The 24,809-nt window shown below is 47.8% G+C and overlaps 1 protein-coding gene across 1 annotated transcript in view; it reads left to right on the forward strand.

The window, feature by feature from the left end:
* The window catches only part of LOC144892448 (importin subunit alpha-1-like), a 119,052-nt gene that overhangs the window by 67,915 nt on the left and 26,328 nt on the right, over positions 1 to 24,809 (forward strand). The window contains exons 9-11 of the mRNA XM_078779332.1: positions 13,751 to 13,984; positions 14,785 to 14,967; positions 23,065 to 23,214. Coding sequence (XP_078635458.1) covers positions 13,751 to 13,984; positions 14,785 to 14,967; positions 23,065 to 23,214 — 567 coding nt within the window. The remainder of the gene's footprint in view (positions 1 to 13,750; positions 13,985 to 14,784; positions 14,968 to 23,064; positions 23,215 to 24,809) is intronic.

Below are 24,809 nucleotides of genomic sequence, written 5' to 3' on the forward strand. Positions count from 1 at the left end.
AGTTGCCTCCCGAGCGTACCTGCTCCTCGCTAACCTCCCTGGGGAAGGCCCTCCCTGGCGCTTACCCTCTCTGGCACTGGTGCCCTCTCTGGCACTGGGCTACCCGGGTCCTTCCTCTGGATCCTCGGGCCCCATTGAACTCTAACTGGCTCCCAGAGCCTACCTGCGGCCTCACCTGGCCCACAGACTACCAGTGGCGGAGCGCCCAACCAACCATCCCTCTAACAGGCCACACGCCCAGTCTTTTCCACGTCACTAATGCACCCATCCAAACACCATTCTTCCACACGCACCACAGATGCCAATATCCAACCACAATTTACCTATACCCTCTACCTAACTCTTAAACTACCCTCCCTGGGTATTTGTGATGGGGGTCCATCCTCCCCATACACTCCTTCGCACCATCCACTCCACAGTTTCCATCATACTCACTCCACACCATCCATTCCATACTCCATATATTCCAGACCATTTATTCCATACAACCATGCTCACCTGTATTTGCACACCTGTATTTGCACACCTGTGCCATCACTCCTACACCTGGTGCTTCCTGCACCCTCCTTACTCCAGGACCATTTGCTCAACACAACACACAATAACCATTACTCAGTCATACACTGCTCCATACACTTTCAATTCTCTAAACCATTGCCTCAGGCACCCAGATTTTCCCACGCTCATACACACATCTCTCCCCGAGCATTGCCTAGCAATTCCTCATTTGCTCAATATCAAGATTCTCACACATACGGCATCATCTGATCTACCTGGTGCCCTTCTAACTTGGTGCTCCCCGTCTTCCCTTTAAACTAAGCACATACCACGTCATTAACAACCATTCTAACCTCTCTACGTCCCCGACTACCTGCACAATGTCGCTACTTACCTGTACAGTTACCTATGGTCATTTCTCTAGATCCCTATACATTATCCAAACCCTCCCTCGGCGAGCTTACACTGCCAAAACCCCATAACTAGTGCTCATGTGCCCCGGTTGTGAGGGATGGCAGAGTTGCCATCCCACCACATCGGGCATGTCCCACTATCACCCCCCAGTCCTCTGACACTACGAGCCCCCTTCGCAAGAGGTACTGGGTCCTGCCTCGGCATCTAGAGCCGAGGCGATCCACGAGGGCGCCTGCTCGCCGGCATAAGGTCTTATCCGGTCAGCATGGACGATCCGAGGGAGGGCCCGTGGCCCCATTTTGATCTTTACGACCACGTCACAGACTTGCGACAGGACGACTCCCGGGCCTTGCCAGGGGGAGGTGAGTTTTTGGCACCTACCCTTCCGCCTCCGGGGATTAAAGAACTAAATCTTCATCCCCGGAGCTTACTGACTCCCCTGGCTCCGGTGGTCGAACCTGCGCTTCATCTTGGCCCCCGCCAGATGGAGCTGGCGGCGGGCGAAGCCATGGACCCGTTCCATGCCTTCCTCCAGGTGACGTGCGTAACCCTCCCTCGGCGGGATATCTGTGGTGTCTGGCACGGGACCGCATAGCAAGTCGGCGGGAGCCCGCAACTCCCGCCCATACATAAGCAACGCTGGACTGCATGCGGTGGCCCCGTGCTGGCTGGTTCGGTAGGCCATTAACAAGTACGGGAGATGTTCGTCCCAGTCATCCTGACGGGTGGTTGTGAACAAGGCCAGTTGTTGGACCAATGTTCGATTGAACCGTTTCACCATCCCGTCAGATTGTGGCCGCAAGGGCGTGGTCCTGGTTTTCCAAATTGACAGGAGTCTGCACACATCTTTTAGCAATTGGCTTTCAAAATTTCATCCCTGGTCGGTGTGCAGCTCCTGTGGAATCCCGTGCCGACATACAAATCCTTCCACGAAGGCCTGCGCTACAACCTCGGCTTCTTGGTTGGGGAGGGCGTAGGCCTCCGGCCACTTGGTGAAATAGTCCATTACAACGAGGATGTACTTATTACCTTGGCGGGTGCGGGGCAGCGGTCCTAGAATATCCATAGCCACCCGCTCAAGGGGGGCCCCCACCTGGTGTAATTGAAGGGGGGCCCTCATCCTCCGTGCTGGTCCCTTTTTGGCAGAATAGGCGTCGCATCTCCGACACCAGTCCTGTATGTCGCGCCCCATATTCACCCAATAGAACCTCCGGCGGACCCGAGATGTAGTCTTTGTCCTGCCCAAATGGCCGTCGGAGCGGGTACCATGCACCTGTTGTAATATGACGTTCTTAAATTTGTCAGGGACTATCACCAGCCAGGAAGTTCTCTCAGAGGGAACCTCCACCCACTTGCGATATAAGATGTAATCCTTCAATTCCAGGGTCTGCCACTGAGCCCAATACTCCTTCGTTTGCGCCCCGAGGGGGGTGACCTCTTCCCCCTTTGGTCTTTGCCCCAATCTGACCCATTTGTACACCGGTCCCAGGACGGGATCCACCTGCTGGGCCGTGCTCCATGCCAAAGTTCCAAATTCCTCATCTGTGGTTAGTGGCAAAACTGGCCCTCTCACCCGGGTTGCCCGGACGACGAGAATCGGGGCAGAATCGCCCAATTGCTCCCTCCTCGTGTCTCGCACAAAATTTACAGTTTTCCCCCAGACAAGGACGCCGAGAGAGTGCGTCGGCATTACCATGGGCCTTCCCAGCCCTATGGGTCACATTAAAATCGTACTGCTGCAACTTTTCCAACCACCTTGCAATTTGGCCCTCCGGTTCCTTGAACCGCAGGAGCCATTGCAAGGAGGAATGGTCAGTTCGAACCAAAAATTTCCGCCTGTACAGGTACAGGTGGAAATTGTTCATGGCAGCCAGCATAGCCAATAGTTCCTTGCGGGTTACGCAATAATTTCGCTCGGGCCTACTTAAGGCCCAACTATAATAAGCAATCGCTCTCTCCACGCCCTCCTGTGTCTGAGACAAAACTGCGCCCAATCCTTCCTGGCTCGCATCCATCCAGGGTAAATGTCCCGTCGCTAGTGGGGTAAGCTAGAAGGGGTGCGGATGTCAAACACCCCTTCAATTTTAGGAAGGCCTCTTGGCACTCCCTTGTCAAATTAAATTTCGTCCCCTTCTCCGTAAGCCGGTGGAGGGGACGGGCCAACTCCGCAAATTTCGCCACAAAGCGCCGGTAGTAGGAGCAGAGTCCCAAAAATCCCCGCACCTCCTTGATGGTACGTGGTGCGGGCCACTCCTCTACCGCTGTAATTTTGCCTGGGTCCGTTTTTACCCCCTTCGCGACCGATAACGTGACCTAGGTAGGCCACCTCGCTTGCAAACAAGGTGCACTTACTCGGACTCAGCTTCAACTCTGCCTGTCTGAGGCACCCAAACACCTGGTCCAAATTAGCTAAAGCCTGGGGGAATGTCTTGGCATGTACTAGGACGTCATCCAGGTATACCAGGCATGATTGCCATGGCATGCCGCCGAGTACATGTTCCATTAATCGCTCAAAGGTGGCGGGGGCGTTACACAAACCAAACGGCATCACAGTGAACTGATACAGCCCCTTACCTGTGGAAAATGCCGTTTTCTCCTTCCCTGTCCTATCCATCTCCACCTGCCAATACCCACTCTTGAGGTCCAAAGTTGAGAACCAATTTGAGCTCGCAACGGCATCGAGGGTGTCATCAATTCTTGGCAGGGGATATGAGTCCCTGAGTGTCACGTTGTTTAGCTGGCGATAGTCCACGCAGAACCGCGTGGTCCCATCTTTCTTTTTAACCAGCACAACGGGTGACATCTAGGGACTTCCCGAGGGCTCGATGACGCCTGCATCGAGCATCTTTTCTACCTGATCGTCAGCTTCCGCCCTCTTGCTCCAAGGGAGCCGTTGGGCGGGCTGACGAATAGGCCGGGCCTCACCGGTGTGGATCTGATGTTTCACCAGGCCCGTACGTCCAATATCCTCGGGGGACAAGGAGAAGAGATCCAAATGGGATCCAACCAGTTTGTGTAAGGCCTCCCTCTGGGTACCTCCCAACTCTACGCTACTTCGATTTACCATCTCGCAAATGGGATCGGGCCAATTCCTAGTACTTATTGAAGGCTCCCCCTGGGGCCAGCTCGGCTGGACGTTCTCGCCCCTCACTAACGCGACTTCTCTAACTGGGGTGCAGCCAGCTACCTTCATTCCCCTCACTATAGTGCGTGGTTCTGTACTAATATTAATTACTCGGACGGCCACCACCGGCCCGTCCGTTTTTACAAGGGTGCGGCCCACGATTAAACCAGGTATGGATCGCGCTGCCACCGGTTCGACCAGGCCGCAGGACTCCTGCCATGTCGGGCGAGCTGACCATCAGGCCGGCACTATGGCCTCGGCCCCCGGAGGGATGGTCACGGCCTCAGGAGCCTCCAGCTCCACCCTTTCCGCCGTGCTCACCCTCTCCAATGGTAGCTCTTCCACTCCCACTTGCAGGATCCCCCGGCACAAGTCGATTTTACAACCGCTGGCAGTCAACAAATCCAACCCTATTAAGCATGGGTCGCACACCTCCGCCACCCAAACCTCTATCTTTCTTTACCGATCCCAACTTGAGGGTCACAAAACCACGCCCTATGATCGGGGCCGTTACCCCGGTAGCCAGCTGCAAACTATGATTTTCCAGACGCTGGATTTTATCCCAGCCGTCTGCACTCGAATTAAGGATCACGGGGCTGATGATCGTGGTGCTGGCTCCCGTGTCCACCACGGCCTCTACCCCCACACCAGCAATTTTGCATCGAATTGAGACTACCTGTTCCAATTTGGCCACAATGAATGACCTGTCGCGTCAGTGAGGGCTTTTCTCCATCCCCTACTGCCGAACACCGCCCTGCATGCCCGGCACGTTCTAGTTTCCCGGGCCCTGGCGGGGGGGGGGGGGGGGGGGGTGTCTGAGATCGGCTAGGCCGATCGATACGGGGTGGATTTGAGGGCATCGGCTGGTGGGGACCGTCCCGGCGCGGAGCTCGACACTCCCACGCACGGTGACACAGCCGAGCACAATTGTAGCACCTCACCTGGTAAGGTGCTTGCCTCCGGTATTCCAAATTCCCCCCCCCCCCCCCTAAAGGTCCGAATTGGTGTACTTTGCCATGGCCCACCGGATGCCACCGCTGGGGCCGCCTGCCATGGTCAAGGTCCCGCCAGGTGCCGATCCACCAGCCTCCGGACCATGCTCTCCAGGTCAGGACCCCCTAGGGGGGCCGCCACCCATCACGGGCCCTACCTGACGCACCGCCACTGCGTGGCGCTTGCCTCCAGGGGCCTCGCTGCTTCCCAACGGGCTGCAGCGTCGGCCGCCTGGCTCATGGTCTGCGGGCGCCACATGGCGAGCTGTTGTCAGAGCTCCAGATCCGGAAGAGCCTGGATAAAGTGATCCAGCGCCAGGCTTTCCTTGGAACTCGCAGCCATGTCTGCGTGTGCGATTCCCACTGCGCGGCGAATGTCATGGGCAAGTTCCTCGATGGTCTCCTGGGGCTTGCGTTTTGGCTGAACAAGCTGAGCTTTAACAAGCTCGCTTTGCTGTTCGATGCCGAAACGATTAAATAAGGCCGCGCGGAGAGCTGCCAGGGTGAGAGCACCCGGTGGTAAAGCTGTCAGCACCTCCGCCGCCGCGCACTGCCCCCACAAGGTGTACTCCACCTTCGTCCGGATTCCAACCGTTGCCACTACACACGTATTCAAACTGCGCCAGGTACGCCCTCAGATCACTCTTGCCGTCATACGGCGCGAGTGGGACCTTGTGGGCGCCCGAAGGCCGGACCCCGTGCGTCACTCCTTGCGGGATCAGCGCGGGGCCGAACCGTTCGGGCCCCCACAGTATCCTATTCCCGGGGGGCTCCCGTGCATCCCCTGTCCCTCCAAACACTACCCCCTATCGGTGTCGATGCCTGGGTCGCCCTTCCGCAACCCGCTTACCCACTCCATACCCGCACACCCTTGCTCACCAATACCCCTCGCACTCCCCATAGTCGAACCTCCTTGCACACCTCCTCCGTCCACACACTCTGCACCTGTCGCACATCTCATCAGCGGCCTCTCACGAACGCCCGGGTGCAACCCAACACCCAAGCCCCCTGAATCTCCCCTCACACCATATACATTTCCGATTATATCGCCACTCACCTCGGCACCTCGTCTTTGCTCCTCCTCCGCCACCTGCAAACTCTTTATTTGGTCAGTAAGCACATCATCACGATTTGAGCACAGACCTTGTACATAATCCATCATTTCCTCCTTTATCTCCCTCTGAGTTTCCCTCCATCTCTTCTTAATTTCACTCGCCCCCTCTTCCACGTCCTCTAATTTTTGTTTCACCTCTTTTATTTCCCGGTGCGCCCCCTCAATTTCTTCCTCTAATGCCATCTTGGTCGTCTCTATGTGCGTTCTTACTTCCCGTTCTTTTGTCTCCATTGCCTCTGTCACCTCATCCAACCTCTTTGTTAGTCCCTCATGTACCATCTGACATTCTCTCTGTCGCTATAAGTTCCTTTTTTTATCTCTTTCTGTGTCGCCTTCAACCCCCCGATTACCGCAGTGTTCTCCACTTGCTCCCCTAACTCCTTTTGTCCCACCGTCAGCTGCTCTACTCCCCTCGTCAGATCTATGCCCCCCTGTAACCTAGCCGTACTATTTCTCACCTCTTTCTCCATACGCTCCTCACCCCGCTTTACCTCTTCGCGTACCCCCGAGACCTCTTCGCCCACACCTCGTCTGATATCCTCCCCCATTTCTCCCATCTCTTTGGTAGATGCCGCCCTCATCTGCTCCAAATCATTCCTCTGGGCATCCAATTTGGTTTCTAACCCGAGTTTCACCTCCTCTATCTGATTTCCCATCTGCTTAATTTCCCGGGCGGATTGCTCCCCTATTTCCCTCAATTTGCCTTCCATGGTGTTTTCTAACCCCCCTAACCCATTCTTCACCCCTTCCATCTGGTTCTCCTGGGCAGCCATTCTATTTTCCAACCCCGTTAACCCCTCCTTCATTTCCCCAATTTGATTACCCACCTCCTTCAGTTGCCCCCCCAATTTACCTTCTAGCCCTTCCAACCTGTTGTCTATCCCCTCAAATGTATTGTCTATCCCCTCAAATGTATTGTCTATCCCCTCAAATGTATTGTCTATCCCCTCAAATGTATTGTCTATCCCCTCAAATTTATTGTCTATCCCCTCAAATTTATTGTCTATCCCCTCAAATTTATTGTCTATCCCCTCAAATTTATTGTCTATCCCCTCAAATTTATTGTCTATCCCCTCAAATTTATTGTCTATCCCCTCAAATTTATTGTCTATCCCCTCAAATTTATTGTCTATCCCCTCAAATTTATTGTCTATCCCCTCAAATTTATTGTCTATCCCCTCAAATTTATTGTCTATCCCCTCAAATTTATTGTCTAACCCCTCAAATTTATTGTCTAACCCCTCAAATTTATTGTCTAACCCCTCAAATTTATTGTCTAACCCCTCAAATTTATTGTCTAACCCCTGAAATTTATTGTCTAACCCCTGAAATTTATTGTCTAACCCCTGAAATTTATTGTCTAACCCCTCAAATTTATTGTCTAACCCCTGAAATTTATTGTCTAACCCCTCAAATTTATTGTCTAAACCCTCAAATTTGGCTTATAGCCCCCCAATTTTTCCGTCGAGCCCCCCGATTTGGCTTCCCATATCATTCCTCAATTCCCCAATTTGATTGCCCAAGTCCCCAATTTGGGCACTAGTACTCCTCGCTTCGTCCCTCATTTCTCTGATTTCCGCCCTTGATTTGTCCCCCTCCAGGTTGAGGGACGCCTGCATTTGTGCCATAAATTGCTCCATGAGGGCCTGCATTTGGCACCCCCATTGGTGCAGCGGGCGCGGCTACCACGGCCACGTGCGAGGCGCCATTTTGTGCGCTTCCAACCTCGTGCACGGCGCCGCCATCTTGTGCGCCTGAAACCCCCGCTACCACATCCTCATTGCTCTCCTCCTCCATTTCCTCCCTGGGGTCCTGGGTCGATTCTACCCCCTCTAACTCCCTAACCAGCATCCGGTCGCCTTGATCCTCCATGGCACGACTTACTTTGGATGTTACTACAATTTCGGTCGCTCGTAATTTCGAGTGCGTTAAGTGCACTTCGGGTCCGAATCTCACTCCCAGACACCAATTGTTACGGAAACGGAGTACGGCGCTCCCCTTAGCGGGGGAGGGGGAGGGTTAATCCCCCTTCTATTTGCACTGGCCGTCTCTGATCCTGAAGCTACCCTGCTCCACAAGGCAGGTAGGTAACTCAGCTCTAAACCACGGACAAGATGTTATTTGCCGAGCGGTTTTTAGCAGCCCGCGGTTCGAACCATTAGCAAAGACTAAACCCGATTCATATGCGTTGGCCGAAATCGCACCACAGGGACTCAATGTGGAAATCTCTAAAGCGACCGAATGTGAAGAAGCAAAATGGGTAAAGAAACAACAACAACAACAGGCATTTTAAGGCCATTTTCCCTGCAAGAGCGGGGGTTAGCCTTGCAGTCCCCATGACAATGTTCTCCATTTTGCCCTATTTTCTGCATCTCCCCTTGTTAACCCCCTTGCCCGCATTTCTTCTTCGACCATCTTTAGCCAAGTCTTTCTTGGTCTTCCCCGTCCTCTACTTCCTTCTACATTCATTCCCATCACTCTTTTCAACCAGTCACTTTCATCCTTCGTCAACACATGACCAAACCATCTCAACCTGTTTCTCTTCACAGCATCCATCACAGGCTCTATTCCCATCATCTTTCGCAATTCATCATTTGTTTTCCTCTCTCTCAACGATACTCCACACATCCACCGAACCATTTGCATTTCCACCCTTTCCAGCCTTCGTTGCTGCTCTACGTTCATTACCCATGTCTCACTCCCATAAATCATAACACTTCTCACACATGCAGCATACACCTTTCCCTTCAGCTTCAATGACACTCCCCTCCTCGTCAGCACGCCGCTCAGTTCCCGAAACTTCTTCCATGCACACCTCACTCGAGCAACCGTAGCCGAGTCTGATCCACCTTCTCCATTCAGCATGTCTCCGAGGTAGCAAAATGTTTTCACACCTTCCAGCTTCACGCCATCTTCAAGATCCAACTCAACATTTCCTCCATCTGCAGCTCCCTCTGTGCACACCTTACACTTGAATGTAGCTGCCACACTGGTTAATGACCCTCTCAAACCACTACATTTTTGATGAACCCACTCAGCGCACTGTACATTGAATGGAATTCACTCCGACACCCTTCCTGCACACAGCACACGGCCACTTCCCAGTTCTTTCCACCTCACCACATGCTTTACCACTTGCCATCACCTTTGTTTTTCCAATATTCACCTTCAGACCTTTTGTCTCCATACATTCCTTCCACTTGTTCATCTTCTCCTTCAGTCCATCCATACTTTCTGCAATCAACACCAGATCATCTGCATACAACAACTCCCACGGTAGACCCTCCTTTACGTTCTGAGCCAGCACCTCCATCACAGCTACAAATAGTAGTGGACTTAGTACCGACCCTTGATGCACTCCCACCTTCACCTCAAACTCACCACTGTTCCCGTCCTTCGTCCTTACAGCTGTGCGCGCTCTTTTGTACATTGCCATCACGATTCTGATCAACCATTCCTCCACTCCTAACTTCCTCAATGCCCATGTCACGACTTCACGTGGAACCCTATCGAATGCTTTCTCCAGATCTACAAACCCAAGAAACAACTTCTTCCTCTTCTCCATATACTTCTCCTGCAACTGCCTCACAATAAAAAGCGCGTCTGTCGTTCCTCTTCCTGGCATAAATCCAAACTGCATTTCGTCAATCTTCACTTTCTTCCTTATCCTCCTCTCCAACACCCTTTCCAATACCTTCATTCCATGCTCAAATAACTTTATCGCTCGATACGAGCCACAGTCCAGAGGGTCACCTTTCCCCTTGTATAGAGGGACGAGGGTACTCAGTTCCCAATCCACTGGAATGCGGCCTTCTTTCACCACCAGATTACAGATCTCTGTCATTCTCTTCACACCCCAATTTCCCGCTGCCTTCAACATCTCCCACAACTCATGTCGGCCCTCCAGCTTTTCTACTCTTCATTGCTTTTATCGCTTCCTCAACTTCCTTCTCGGTTATCTTCTCTGCCAGTCCTAAAACTGGGTTACTCTCTATGTTGCCATCCCATTCATTCTCTGCATTCAACAGTATTTCCATATATCTCTTCCATCTTCCTTTAATTCCATCTGGGTCCACAACGATTTGACCCACTTCATCCTTCAAGCAACTCACCCCCATCACATCACACCTCTTTCGCTATCTGCTTTGCAATCCTGAATACTGCTTTCTGACCCTCTTCCGAATCCAAGCGCTCTCCGAACATTTTCCTACATGCCTCCTGTGCCTTTGCTACCTCTTTCTTTGCAGCCTTCTTTGCAGCCTTCTTGGCTGCCTTATAACTTTCATGCCCTGCCTTTAAAGGTAAAGAAACGAAAAGGGGTAAAGAAAGAACACAGGTATTAATTATTTACACACAACCAAAGCAAGAGAAGAAAAGAAATGTAATTTACAGGGACAATGGAAAAGCAGATACACAGTGCAGTGGTTAACTTAAACAAGCTTACTTATACCCAGGACAATACAGACAGAATGAACTCGCTCACACGAATAGGGAATTGCAGATTGGATTGGCTGGAGGGAGAAGAAGGTGGGACCACAGGGCTGGAAGGTTTGGCAGGGTGGCACAGCAAGCAGGTCCGCTCCGGGCTGGAAGCGAGCAAGGCGGCGGCAGGCACACGTATCTCGTTGCACGCGGCAGGGCTGGTTTTTGCTTCGACATGCCCCTGGCTCCCTCGATCATCTGCTCGGTGGGGGCTTCCCTCGACGCGTTATGTAGCCACGCCCTACCAAGCCATAGCCACACCTTACCAAGCCGTGCCCACCGAGTCCTGGCAGGCGCAAGGGCTTCCTGGCTCTACCTCCTGATGACTATGGGCAGGCCACACCCTTCTTCCCCGAGTTGACCGCGTGCGTAATGGAGGGCGAATGCAGTTGGCAATAGAGGTTCTCGGGCAATTGAAAGGGGATTCTACCTTATTTCATTTGGTACAATGCAGAGTCAACTAATGGAAAACAGAGCCTTAAACTGGAACACATAATAATGATATAACTATTTAGAAGGGCCTATGATTTTCTACATGTATGCGATGGACTAGCTAAAGGGATGACCTTTGACTTTTACCAAATGGAGGTATTTACAAAGAATTACTATTATTTACAGAGGGTGATATTTACAACAATTACACCAAGTGCAGGGTTTCCCAAATCCATTACAATATGATTGAATTACTCAGAAAATTAGGTGGAGGTGATATCTTCTTTGGTCGCAATTCGAAACTAACAAGTCGCAGTTTTCTATGTAATATTAGAATGGGATTTGAGGTGACATAGAGTTGAGTACCGGTAGATAATAAATCCCGTTATGTTTTCTTCGTTAAAATTTCAGTTTTCAGAGGGGTACTGATTATATTTAAGCATGTTCCTTTTTAAATTTTTGTCATATAATTATTTGCCCGAACTCGATTAAGATCAGTTTGTTACTTTTTTCTTTTTTTTTGCAGTATGTCGAGCAAAAAAAAGGAAGTGGTCGGAGGATTACGTGTGGTACGGGTTCACGTGTTTGACGGAACGTGTGGTACGGGTTCACGTGTTTGACGGAACGGGACGGAAGTCAGCGTCCTCAATGCATGTTTTGCAATGTCAAGTTGAGCAACTCCAGCCTAGCACCAGCAAAACTATGGGAACACTTCAAAAAACTGCACGGCGAGGGGCAGTACAAAGACGCAACGCTGGATGTATTCAAATTGAAGAGAGTCCGATTCGACGCAAGTGCTACCTCGCCCACTCTCGGCTTCGTTCCAATTGACAAACCGATCCTCTCTGCGTCGTATGAAGTTGCATACCTGATCGCAAAGCAGGGCAAAACTGCACACCGTTGGCGAGACACTCATCAAACCGGCCGCGTTGAAGATGGCCAACATCATGCTGGGAAAAGCTGCTGAAAACAAGTTGTCTCTCGTTCCACTCTCAAATGACACCATCAGATGCAAAATCGATGACATGAGCGACGACATCCTCGCCCAGGTAGTTGCAGATTTAGTCGCGAGCCTGACGAAATTCAGCCTTCAACTCGACGGGACCACCGACGTTTCGAATTTGAGCCAGCTCATCTTATTTGTGCGTTATGTCAAAGGAGACGAGATCAAGGAAGACTTTCTGTTCTGCAAGCCTCTCACAACAACGACGAAGGCAGCTGACGTGAAGAAGCTTGTGGACGACTTCTTCAGAAGCAATGGCCTCTCGTGGAACATGGTGTCTGCAGTTTGCTCGGACGGAGCTCCAGCCATGCTGGGATGCAACTCCGGTTTTGGAGCGCTGGTGAAGGGCATCTACCACACATCATCGTCACGCACTGCGTCCTGCACAGACACGCGCTGGCATCAAAAACCCTGCCTCCAAAACTGGCCAATGTTCTGAAAATCGTCGTTGAAACTTTGAATTGCGTGCGAAGCCGTGCTCTGAATCATCGCATCTTCAAAGAGCTGTGCAATGAAATCGGCTCTGAATTCGAAGTCCTTCTCTACCACTCTAACGTTCGATGGTTATCATGAGGGAAGGTAGTGAGCCGTGTTTTTGCCTTGCGTGTAGAATTAGCCCTGTTTTTGCGAGAACACCAGCATTGCCATGCAACGCACTTCCAAGAGTCAGAGTTCATCCTCGCCTTGGCGTACTTGGCTGACATCTTCGACGCACTCAATCATCTCAATTGCCAGATGCAGGGTGGTGGAGTGAATGTCATCGAATCTGAAGAAAAGCTGAGCGCTTTCCGAAAGAAGTTACCGTAGTGGAGGTGGCAAACAGAGAACGACAACTTCGCGAACTTTTCGCTACTGGACGAGTGCGTGAGCGGGATCGAAGATGAGTCTGAAGTTGGAGGCACTGCTGTACCGGGGAAGCTGAAGCAAGCGATTGCCACGCACTTGGATGAGCTGGGAAAGTCATTCGACGGCTACTTCCCTGACCAAGAGCAATACCCAGCATGGGTGCGGCAGCCGTTTACTTTCGACGTTGCAACGGCAGATGTCAACGACCAATACCTCGACGACCTCATCAAACTTCAGCAGAGCCAGACTCAACAGCAACTCTTCAGCACAACAACGCTCAACGTTTTGGTGCCGCCAAATGGAAGGGTGTCCTCACATCGCTAAAATTGCCCTTGAGATCCTCATGCCGTTCATTACAACGTATCTCTGCAAGCATGCGTTTTCGAAACTGGTGGACATTAAAACAAAGAAAAGGAGCAGGCTTGCATGCGAAAATGATTTGAGGGTGGCCCTTGCCTAAACAAAACCACGCATTTCCCAGATCGCCTCCCGAAAAGAAGAACAGAAAATGCATTAAGATGCAATTTTTAATTTTTTTTGTTAAATTTGAGGGGTTCCGCGAGTGTTCGGTGGGTTTCGTTAGTGTTCGGCGCCTTTAAAAAGGTTAAGAACCACTGCCTTAGTGATTCGTTAATTCCTCAACAGTTCCCATGTTTGATGTGTAAAGGGGTTGCTGGGAGTGAGAATAGTTACCTTTGTTTTACATGACTGCAGCGCAAGCTTAAGTACAATGTATCGTAATTGTTCAACATTGTTTCATTTTGCAGCAATCCCTCGCAGCTGATGAAATTGCATCTCGTGATGTGAAATGTATTTATTTTTTGCATGATCTCTTATTTGCACAGACGCCGAGCCTTCGTACCGTTGGAAACATTGTTACAGGCACGGATGTGCAAACTCAGATGGTTTTGGATGCAGGTGTGCTTGAAGTCCTCCTCGACCTCCTTCAACACAATAATTTGAATATTGTGAAAGAAGCCACTTGGACCATCTCAAACATAACCGCTGGGAATGTGGAGCAGATCCAGCAAGTTATTAACGTTGGGCTGATTCCGGCCATTGTCAACTTGCTTGATAAGGTGGCTTTCATTGTATTTTTGGGGAAAGGGTGTGATTATTGGTGGCCATGATGTAGAAGAGAATGGGTTAATGGTATAGAATCACTGGCTACAGGCAACAATTAATTACCTCCGCCACCAAAGGGGGATGGAGGTTATGTTTTAACCCCTGTCTGTGTTTGTTTGTCTGTCTGTCTATGAACAAGATATCTCAAAGTTGTGGACTGATTCGGACGAAATTTGGCAGAGAGGTAGTGTATGTGACGAGGACGAAATGATTAGATTTTGGTAAAGATCCGGATTCGGATCCGGCTAGTAGAATTTTTAAGTAATTCTTCACTATTGGGAGATGGGGCCAAAAATGATACATAGCAGGATATCTCAAAGTTGTGGACAGATTTGGACGAAACTTGGTGGAGAGGTTGTGTGTGTGACTAGGACTAATCGATTCGATTTTGGTGAGGATCTGAATATGGATTCTACTACGATAATTATTTAATTTTAAGTGATCTTTCACCATTGAGAGATCGGGCAAAAAGCAATATATAACATGATATCTCAAAGTTATGGACGAGTTATGACTAAACTAGGTGAATGAGTTGGTTAGGTGACAAGAACAAGCCAATTCGATTTTGCTTCAGGTCCTAATCCAGATCCGGCCTATAAGTGGGATACAAAACATAAACTGTTGTCTGGTGGAGGTATGCTCTCAACCGAGAGCTGTTCCAGTTTGGTTTGTTTTGGTGACGAGTTATGTGGATCCTTTCAGATTGTCACCTATATTTTGATGGATTCCTTTTGTCATTGTTCATATATTACAGGGTGACTTCAAAACCCAGCGGGAAGCTTCGTGGGTGATGAGCAACTTGACAAGTGGTGGAACAGATGAGCAAGTCGTCTTCATGGTCCAAGCAGGAGTCATTCCACCCATTGTTGATATGCTGTCTGTGAAAGATGCGAAGATTGTTCTCATCCTTCTGGAAGTTCTTAATAATATTTTCCTGGTAAGAGGTTGAGATGTTGATGTGAAACGTTGATGGCATGCAGAGGTGTTTGTGTGTAAAGGAATGAGTGGCTTGATTGAAAGGGGTTGGTTAGGTGACAAGAACAAGCCAATTCGATTTTGGTTCATGTCCTAATCCAGATCCGGCCTATAAGTGGGATACAAAACATAAACTGTTCAGTCTGGCGGAGGTATGTGCTGTTCCGAGTGGGAGATGGGGCCAAAGTGGGAGGGAGGGAGAGAGAGGGTGAGTGGGAGGGAGAGAGAGAGGGTGAGTGGGAGGGAGAGAGAGAGGGTGAGTGGGAGGGAGAGAGAGAGGGTGAGTGGGAGGGAGAGAGAGAGGGTGAGTGGGAGGGAGAGAGAGAGGGTGAGTGGGAGGGAGAGAGAGAGGGTGAGTGGGAGGGAGAGAGAGAGGGTGAGTGGGAGGGAGAGAGAGAGGGTGAGTGGGAGGGAGAGAGAGAGGGTGAGTGGGAGGGAGAGAGAGAGGGTGAGTGGGAGGGAGAGAGAGAGGGTGAGTGGGAGGGAGAGAGAGAGGGTGAGTGGGAGGGAGAGAGAGAGGGTGAGTGGGAGGGAGAGAGAGAGGGTGAGTGGGAGGGAGAGAGAGAGGGTGAGTGGGAGGGAGAGAGAGAGGGTGAGTGGGAGGGAGAGAGAGAGGGTGAGTGGGAGGGAGAGAGAGAGGGTGAGTGGGAGGGAGAGAGAGAGGGTGAGTGGGAGGGAGAGAGAGAGGGTGAGTGGGAGGGAGAGAGAGAGGGTGAGTGGGAGGGAGAGAGAGAGGGTGAGTGGGAGGGAGAGAGAGAGGGTGAGTGGGAGGGAGAGAGAGAGGGTGAGTGGGAGGGAGAGAGAGAGGGTGAGTGGGAGGGAGAGAGAGAGGGTGAGTGGGAGGGAGAGAGAGAGGGTGAGTGGGAGGGAGAGAGAGAGGGTGAGTGGGAGGGAGAGAGAGAGAGGGTGAGTGGGAGGGAGAGAGAGAGAGGGTGAGTGGGAGGGAGAGAGAGAGGGTGAGTGGGAGGGAGAGAGAGAGGGTGAGTGGGAGGGAGAGAGAGAGGGTGAGTGGGAGGGAGAGAGAGAGGGTGAGTGGGAGGGAGAGAGAGGGGGAGAGGGGGGGAGAGAGGGTGGGGGGGGGGGGATGAAATGTGCTTTCCAATTTCACATTTTAGACAAAGATTACATCGATTGTTAATGTGGTAATGTCTACAAATAGGATTTTCTATAAATATATATATATTGTTATGCATTTTGGGTAGGGGGATATATATAGTCAGGCAGATCTGCATAGGTAAGTGCTCCGATGTCATGAAGAAGAACCATTTCGATGTACAGTAAGTCAGGGATCTGTTTAGGTGGTTTGTCGGATTAAGTGTATATCTGTGATCATACAAGGATGATCGTGTGATGGGTAGTGTAGGGATTATGCTAATTACCCGGTGTGTCAAACCGGTGATCATTCCATTGTCCTGTATGGCAACGCAATAGACATTAGTTAGGCCCAATAGTTACACCACACAAACACTTTAAATTCCCCCTCCGCCATGATAATACTAAAACTTACCAGAAGAACAGTCAGGAAGCGGCCGTGCATTACGACACCATGGCGACGAAACATCAAGCAGGCAGGCAATGGACACGATCAGAGGGCCAGCAATTGGTCAAGGCAAAGGGTGAGTAAGAAGCAGGCCGCAGATTGGCAGAGAAGGAGCAACACACTGATTGGCCACCGACCGATGGCATGACACCAAGGGCGCGAAGCACTTGGCCAATGAGAGGGACGGACACGATCAGAACATTCGAGAGGTCAAGAAGCGACGCACTGATTGGGGGGAGGGAGAGCTGAAGTCATGAGACGGCCGACATTTCCTGCTCTCGTCTTTGGATTCCTTCCTGCCGGGACCTCTCTTCCCTTCTTGCCTTATCTTGCATTGGATCTCGTTCCGTTTGGGCCCTTGCTCGTTTGGCGACGAACGGTGGAGAGACAGTGGAGCACCGACGATCATCCTCCCCTGTTGTTCACGTACGGACCTCGCGTGCGAGCGACGACCGTGCAGGCGAGGCCTGCCACGGTGGCGTACATGGGCCTGGTGGAGCGCGAACGAGGGTGCATTGAGGCCTAATTCCCGCCAATCAGAGCCGCGTCCGGACTGCCTGCTTGGGGCTTGGATGACGTGCTCAGACCTGACGAACACTGACACACCTCAGCTAGATGGAGATAAGCGCGCACCACACAAACAACGCTTATTTTAATTTATCCTCCCCATTTGTCTGTTGTGCAAGTCTGTGTGAAAAGCGCTCACTAGGGGGTTTAGCTTTACCGGCGCGTTTTTGTATCGGGGACCGGCGATAAAGCCGCGTTTATTTTTGTACCATAAATCGGGTTTTTGTGAGTTAATTTCCACATGGTTGAAGACGCTTGCGCGCACGGACTGTCAGGTAAAGTTCCCGCTTTTTCTTTTTTTAATTTCTTCCTCCCGCGCATATAGAGTGAAGTCCGTATTTCATCGTCGCCCCAGAGTTAAAGCTCGCTTTGGCTATTCGTGATGTCCCCGGTCTTAACCGAGGGGGAGTCACGCGACAATATATTTTTAATGAAATCAAGAAAGCAATCTCCACTCCAAATGTCACATCACTGCGACATGCTTCATTATTCATTTTTATGGCGTAGCCCATAAGGCTATGTCTAGAACAGTTTGTCTGTCTAGAACAGTGTCTATGTATGCATGCCCATTACAAACGCACGCCAATCAGAGCTGAGGACCTGGTCACATGAGGATGATGTGATGTAATTACATCTGTGATGTCATTACGACTCCACAAACCGCCATTTTGATTTATATGCCGTTCAGTCCAAACATATCGTCGAACCCGTCATATATCACAATCTCTATGCTCCACCTTTACGTTTTTCATTCGATTTTGGTGAAGATCTGAATATGTATTCAGATATGAGAATTATTTAATTTCTTAAGTGATTCTTCAACATTGGGAGATGGGGCCAAAAACTATACATTGCGGGATATATCAAAGTTGTGGACAGATTTGGACGAAACTTGGTGGACCGGTTGGGTGTCTGACAAGGAAGAACCTATTCGATTTTGGTGAAGATCTGAATATGGGTTCGGATATGAGAATTATTTAATTTTTAAAGTGATTCTTCACCATTGAGTGATATGGCCAACCACGTGGAGGTATGCTCTCCACTGAGTGCCGTTCTAGTTTTAGCTTTCAATGCTTTAGATTTGTTGTGCAGATTTATATTGGAAAAGACAATTGCTGCACATGCTGTTTTTTTGTTGTTGTTTTTTTTCATGCAAATTTGCAGTGTTCTGGTTTGGCCTGTGTGGCATTCTCATCTGACTCCATGGAAAGATGCTTGTATCCCAGATTCAAACTTTATTCCCTCTTGACGTAGTATGGGAATGTAGGCACGAGATACAATTTGTAACCCTTTATTTATATGTTGCATTTTCTATGCTACCTGGAAATTGCTGGAAATCTCCATGTTGATGGAAGATTAGCTTCTCAAACTGAATCGAAAAAGTCTTCGACCTTCGTTCCCATGTTTGATTTATAAAGGAGTTGTTGGGAGTGAGAATAGTTGGCTTTGTTTTACATGACTGCAATGCAAGCTGAAGTACAATGTATCGTAATTGTTCAACATTTTCATTTTTTGTAGGTAGGAGTGACTAAATCGCACAAAAATATTAGTCAATGAAAAAATGGGTTCGTAAATACAAAAAGGCAGCTCTGTCTACTGTAATGGCTTGCAAAAGCTGGATGAATAGCGTTCACCAGGTGGTGGTCAATCATATTAAAATATATATGCAATCTGGGTCCATCATCTAAAGGGAATTTAAAAAACAGATCCAGGTGCAGTGGAACAGTGGCGTATCAAGGAAAGAGCACGTTCGGGGCGAGATGTCAAATTGCCGCCCCTCGTAACTTCCCATAAGTCTTTGAATTGTTGGGGTGTGTGTAGTGTGTGTAGTGTCAGGGCTGTAACCTTTTTACCATTTGAGTTTTGTCATCAAATTTTCATCAAAGCTTTATTCTGAGAATATGGAAAAGGCAAATTAATAATTTCGTCAAAAGGTCAGCGTCACATAAAATCATAAATTTTCATGCGATTGACCTGCAATTTTAAGAATTTGCATATTGGGTCAATTAATTTGTCGACAGCACAGATGAAGTACACAAAAACGGCAACACAAATATTTACCTTTAAATAGTCTTCTATAAATTGTGAAAATCAAGCAGCAAATCAGTGAAATGTAGAAACTAATGAGAGCAGACAAAATGTCAACTTTATATTTGCAATGAAATAGTTCAACATGGCGGACGTTTGACTTGAGTTCCAAACACGACGTTTGATTTGTTTTTTAAAATAAGTATATTTTTGTAGGTACATTAATATAACTGTGTATTTTATACAATGAAAGTATATTGCACAAAATTGAGCTCTGTCTACTGTAATGCCATGGAAAGCAAAAGCAGCCTGAATCGCGTTGATCAAGTGATGGTTAATCATATTCAAAAATATATGCAATCTGGGTCCATCTAAAGGGAATTTTAAAAACAGATTGCAGGTACAGTGGAGTGATGCTCTATCCCAAGGAAGTATGAATTAAGTTTAAAATTAAGTTAAATAGAATAAAAAAACTAACCCCAGAAGCAGAATCACAGCCTCGCTTAAGTAAGTGAATATATACACTTAGTTATAAAATCGCTAGAAATGGTAAATTTTGTCATATTTCACTCCAGATTTGGACATTTATTTCGTCTACAGCATCCAATCCTCATATCCGAATCCAGATTTTGATGATGTGCTTCAATTATGTATTGCTAATAATTGATCGTGTTTCCAAGGCAAGGCACATTTGAGTAGGCCGAAACAAAATGGCGGCTTATACTTGTACACCAGGACGTGCAGTCAGCTGACCAAGATGGCAGGCCGCCATTTTGGTAAGCCTTTTTTGTTTTTTTTTCTTTTTTCTTTCTTTTCTTTTCTTATGAGCACCTTGTTGATCATCTTCAAAAAGGTTGTTATAACAAACCCAAACCCCCAGTTTTCATCATTGCAATCTTTTGGAGGTCCAGGTGTATGCATGTAAAGTTTGGGGCCACTAGGTTTCATGGTTCTGGAGTTATGGAGGAGACAGTCAGACGGATGGATACTGCCTTTTATTATTATAAATGGGCTTGATTATATAAAAAAAATAAGTAAATAAATTCTGTTAACTAGTGTCCATGTGTTTTATGCCTCTCCCCAATTGTACTTGTGTGCTTCCCTCTCCCAATGTTGTCTCCCGCTCCCTTTATTTTATGTTTTTTACATGTCCGTTTTTATTTTATTTTCTTGTGATTAATGTTAGCTCTTACACGAGCCTCGATCTTGTATACAAAACATAATAATAATAAACACCAACTAAAATGGTTTGATACGAATATTAGTAACACCAGATAGCATTCAAGCAAAAGTGATCAATTTGTATGAATGGTGTAAATGTTCACAGAAAACAGACAGCTTCCTGGTTGTGTGCTTGCTGATCCCCTCGACCATTTCATCGGTCAAACTATAATTCTTCCCTTATTCGAATTTGTTGGGTGTCGAGCCTCAAACCAGCTTCTTTTGGAGCACTTGCTGAGCAAGGAAAGGCTCGTTTGGTAGAAAATGAAAAAGTGATGGATTTGTTGGGACAAACTCTGACGCTTGGTTTACCTCCGCCAGATTGGTTTGTTTTGCATCCCAATGATAGGCCGGATCTGGATTCGGACCTGAACCAAAATCGAATCTGCTTGTTCTTGTCACCTTACCAACTTATCCACCAAGTTTAGTCATAACTCGTTCATAACTTTTTTAGCTGCGACGAGCAGCTCTATGAGAGGACCGCGTTGTTGTTCCTTGTTGTTGGGGTGCCTTTTTGAATAGCGCATGCGCATACACTCGGACGTGCGTTGGTATGAGGTAAGAACATCGCGGACTAAAATCGCGATTTGTTTGAAGAAACAAGAATAAATTTAGCAACAAAGGCAAGAATGTTTTCATATCAATCTCGTTTCACAGAACTTTTTTTACTTTCAAATCGCTTTCACCATACCACACCAAACAGAACCACAGAACCACACCACTGTTTTCACAGAACCACACCCACTTTCAAATCCCCTACCGACCAAGCCCGTTTCAAATGATCCCTCTGCCACCTAGAATTAACATCAATAAATAACATTAATGAATTAACATTAACAGAAATAACATTCACGTCCATACATTATATGAAATCAGTTGATGAAGCATGTTGCGTCGCAAAACAAAGGACAAGACCAGAACTGAAAGACAAAAAGACGCGAGTGCATGCGTATAATTTAATGACTGGTCGAATTTGGTAGCACATATTGCAACGGATATCCTCATGATTCTACACGCCGCAGCTGGTGACCACACTGTGGTCATTTTTCTCTTGTTTTAAATATGTTGTATATCGCTTTTCACCCGATCTCTCAATGGTGAAGAATCACTTAAAAAATTTAATAATTCTCGTATGAATGAATGATCGTTTTAAAGGCCATTTTCCCCGCGAGAGCGGGAGTTAGCCTTGCGGGCCCCATGACAATCATGGTACCCTGTTTGAGGCAATGTTTTTATGGCCGGATGCCCTGCCTGACGCCAACCCTTGGTCACGCTCTTACGATGCGCAGGGATACGGTGTACCTATTCTAAATCGGGGTACACACCGGGATCATTCATCCCAGCAAGCTGGTACTCAATTTGCCGACCTCGGAAGGATGACAGGCTGAGTCAAACCCCCTGGCGTTAATTCAGCAATTGACCGGGATTCGAACCCAGGATCCTAGGATCCCAAGCCGGCACCCTAACCGCTAAGGCAACACCAGGCTTTGAATCTCGTATCTGAATCCATATTCAGATCTTCACCAAAATCTAATCTATTCGTCCTTGTCACGCACCCAACCTCTCCACCAAGTGTCGTCCAAAGCCGTCCAACATTTTGAGATATCCTGCTGTATATCATTTTTGGCCTTATCTCCCAATGGTGAAGAATCACTTTTAAAAATTCGACTAGCCAGATCCGGATCTTCACCAAAATCGAATCATTTCGTCAGTGTCACACACACTACCTCTCGCCAAATTTCGTCCGAATCCGTCCACAACTTTTTGACATATCTTGTTCACAGACAGACGGGTGAAAATATAACCTCCATCCACCTTTGGTGACGGAGGTAATAATAATAATGATGATGATTATTATTATTATTATAATAAACTAGGGCATGCCCGTACTATATCTATATCTAAAATTATATCCCCCCCCTCTATTTACATGAAATGGTTTGGTCCAAAGCGAACGGCTTGCGAGTGGTGACAATCCCCCCCCCTCTATTTACATGCAATGGTTTGGTCCAAAGCGAACGGCTTCCGGAGTTTGGTAAAGAAATCGCCATCGCGTGCACAAACGCGCAGGAAAGCGAATGAATCGCAAATTCGTTTTTATTAGTTGTAAAACATAGTTTAACGCCAACATAGTTTGCAAACGTGAAATAAATGAATACGCTCTCAAATGTGCCATCCGAGGCAGAGTGTGCCCGCCACGTTCGGCACACGCGATCGTTCGCTGCTCTCTGATTGGTTGAATCGTTTTTTGGACATAGCTCGGTAAGTAATTGTCCGATTAATATGAAACCTTGAAAAGGCACATCCTCGGGTCCCCAGCAATATACCTGGCAAGTTAAAAGTATATCGGACCCGTGGTTGTCGAGAAACAGCGGTCACAGACAAACGTACAGACAGACAGACAGAGATTACTGGAATTATAGATAGATAAAACTCCCACTGATACTGCGCTCTGCAATATTCAAGCTGCAACCTTCATGACATTATCCACCAGTCTTGAGATTGACACGGATTCTCTTCATTTGCTTTACAATCAAAGATTCAAAGTGAAAACGTTGATCATGATTCGACCGAATAATTGTTTTTGAGCTTTTCAGTTTGGTTTCCGTTTTTGTGAATGGATATGAAATTTCTGCCTTTTGTTTCGCAGCATTTGCACTTCTTAGCTGGTGTTTGTAAGAAGTAATTTTGTTGGCCCGGCAGACTGCAGAAAAGATTGACGAGGTTGGGAAGTTGGTGTTTATTTTGATGGATTGTGGTGCTGTGGATCAACTGGAAATGTTGCAGCGCCATGAAGTTGAGGATATCTACAATGGAGCATCTTCCCTCATCGAGAAGTATTTTTCTGCAGAGGTGAGACGGTCCTTTTAAAAACAAAATAGGGGCCTTGTTTCAAGTCGTGCTTTTTCTGAAGATGCATGTGACAAAAAAATTAACAGAAGCTGTCATCTACTATATAAGAGAGATGTCTGTCTGTCTGTGTGTGTCTGTCTGTCTGTGTCGCCATTTTTCTCAGAGATGGCTGAACGGATCTTCGTCAAACTTTCAGAGGTTCATCAGTGAGTGCCTGGAAGTGTTTTAGGCAAAAAAAAAAAAAATTGGAAAAAAAATATCGTTTTTTTAGAGTTAAAAAAAAAAAATCGTTTGATAGTGCCGAAGCTTTTTAAAATTAATGACAGTTATATACAAGTACACATTAGCATAAATAAATACAAAACAATCACCAGACATTTAAATACAAATAAATCAAAATTCCGGAAGTGTACGAAGTTGGTAGTACGGCTTCTTCTTCCTATTCCGCATTACACTTGTTGCAGAAACGGTATGAATGCCACATTCGCCAGCATATATTCAACGAAAAGGTGATTAACCCCCTTCCTTCCCTACCTCTCATGCCTTCCCCCATCCCCCCTTCCTCCCCTTCCCCTTCCTCCCCCATTCTTCCCCTACCCCTCCCCCCCATTCCTCCAATCCCCCCTTCTCCCCCACCCCTCCCCCCTCCCTTCCCCCCCTATCTTTTCTATAGTTTGTTACATGGCACACACCATATAAAGGAGCCTTTTCTATAGTTTGTCAAATGGCACCTACCATATAAACTAAAGGGGCCTTTTCTATAGTTTGTTACATGGCACACACCATTTAAAGGAACCTTTTCTATAGTTTGTGACATGGCACACACCATATAAACGAAGGGGCCTTTTCTATAGTTTGTCACATGGCACACACCATATAAACTAAAGGGGCCTTTTCTATAGTTTGTTACATGGCACACACCATTTAAAGGAACCTTTTCTATAGTTTGTCACATAGCACACGCCATTTAAAGGAACCTTTTCTATAGTTTGTTACATGGCACACACCATTTAAAGGAACCTTTTCTATAGTTTGTCACATGGCACACACCATATAAAGGAGCCTTTTCGATAGTTTGTTACATGGCACATACCATATAAAGGAGCCTTTTTGATAGTTTTCCACATGGCACATACCATATAAAGGAGCCTTTTTGATAGTTTTCCACATGGCACATACCATATAAAGAAGCCTTTTCGCTAGTTTGTTACATGGCACATACCATATAAAGGAGCCTTTTTGATAGTTTGTTACATGGCACATACCATATAAAGGAGCCTTTTTGATAGTTACATGGCACACACCATATAAAGAAGCCTTTTCGCTCGTTTGTTACATGGCACATACCATATAAAGGAGCCTTTTTGATAGTTTTCCACATGGCACATACCATATAAAGGAGCCTTTTTGATAGTTACATGGCACACACCATATAAAGGAGCCTTTTTGATAGTTTTCCACATGGCACATACCATATAAAGGAGCCTTTTTGATAGTTTTCCACATGGCACATACCATATAAAGGAGCCTTTTCGATAGTTTGTTACATGGCGCACGTACCATATAAAGGAGCCTTTTTGATAGTTTTCCACATG

Source organism: Myxine glutinosa, chromosome 5 (genome assembly GCF_964187855.1).
Source record: "Myxine glutinosa chromosome 5, kmMyxGlut1.1, whole genome shotgun sequence".
NCBI lineage: Eukaryota > Metazoa > Chordata > Myxini > Myxiniformes > Myxinidae > Myxine > Myxine glutinosa.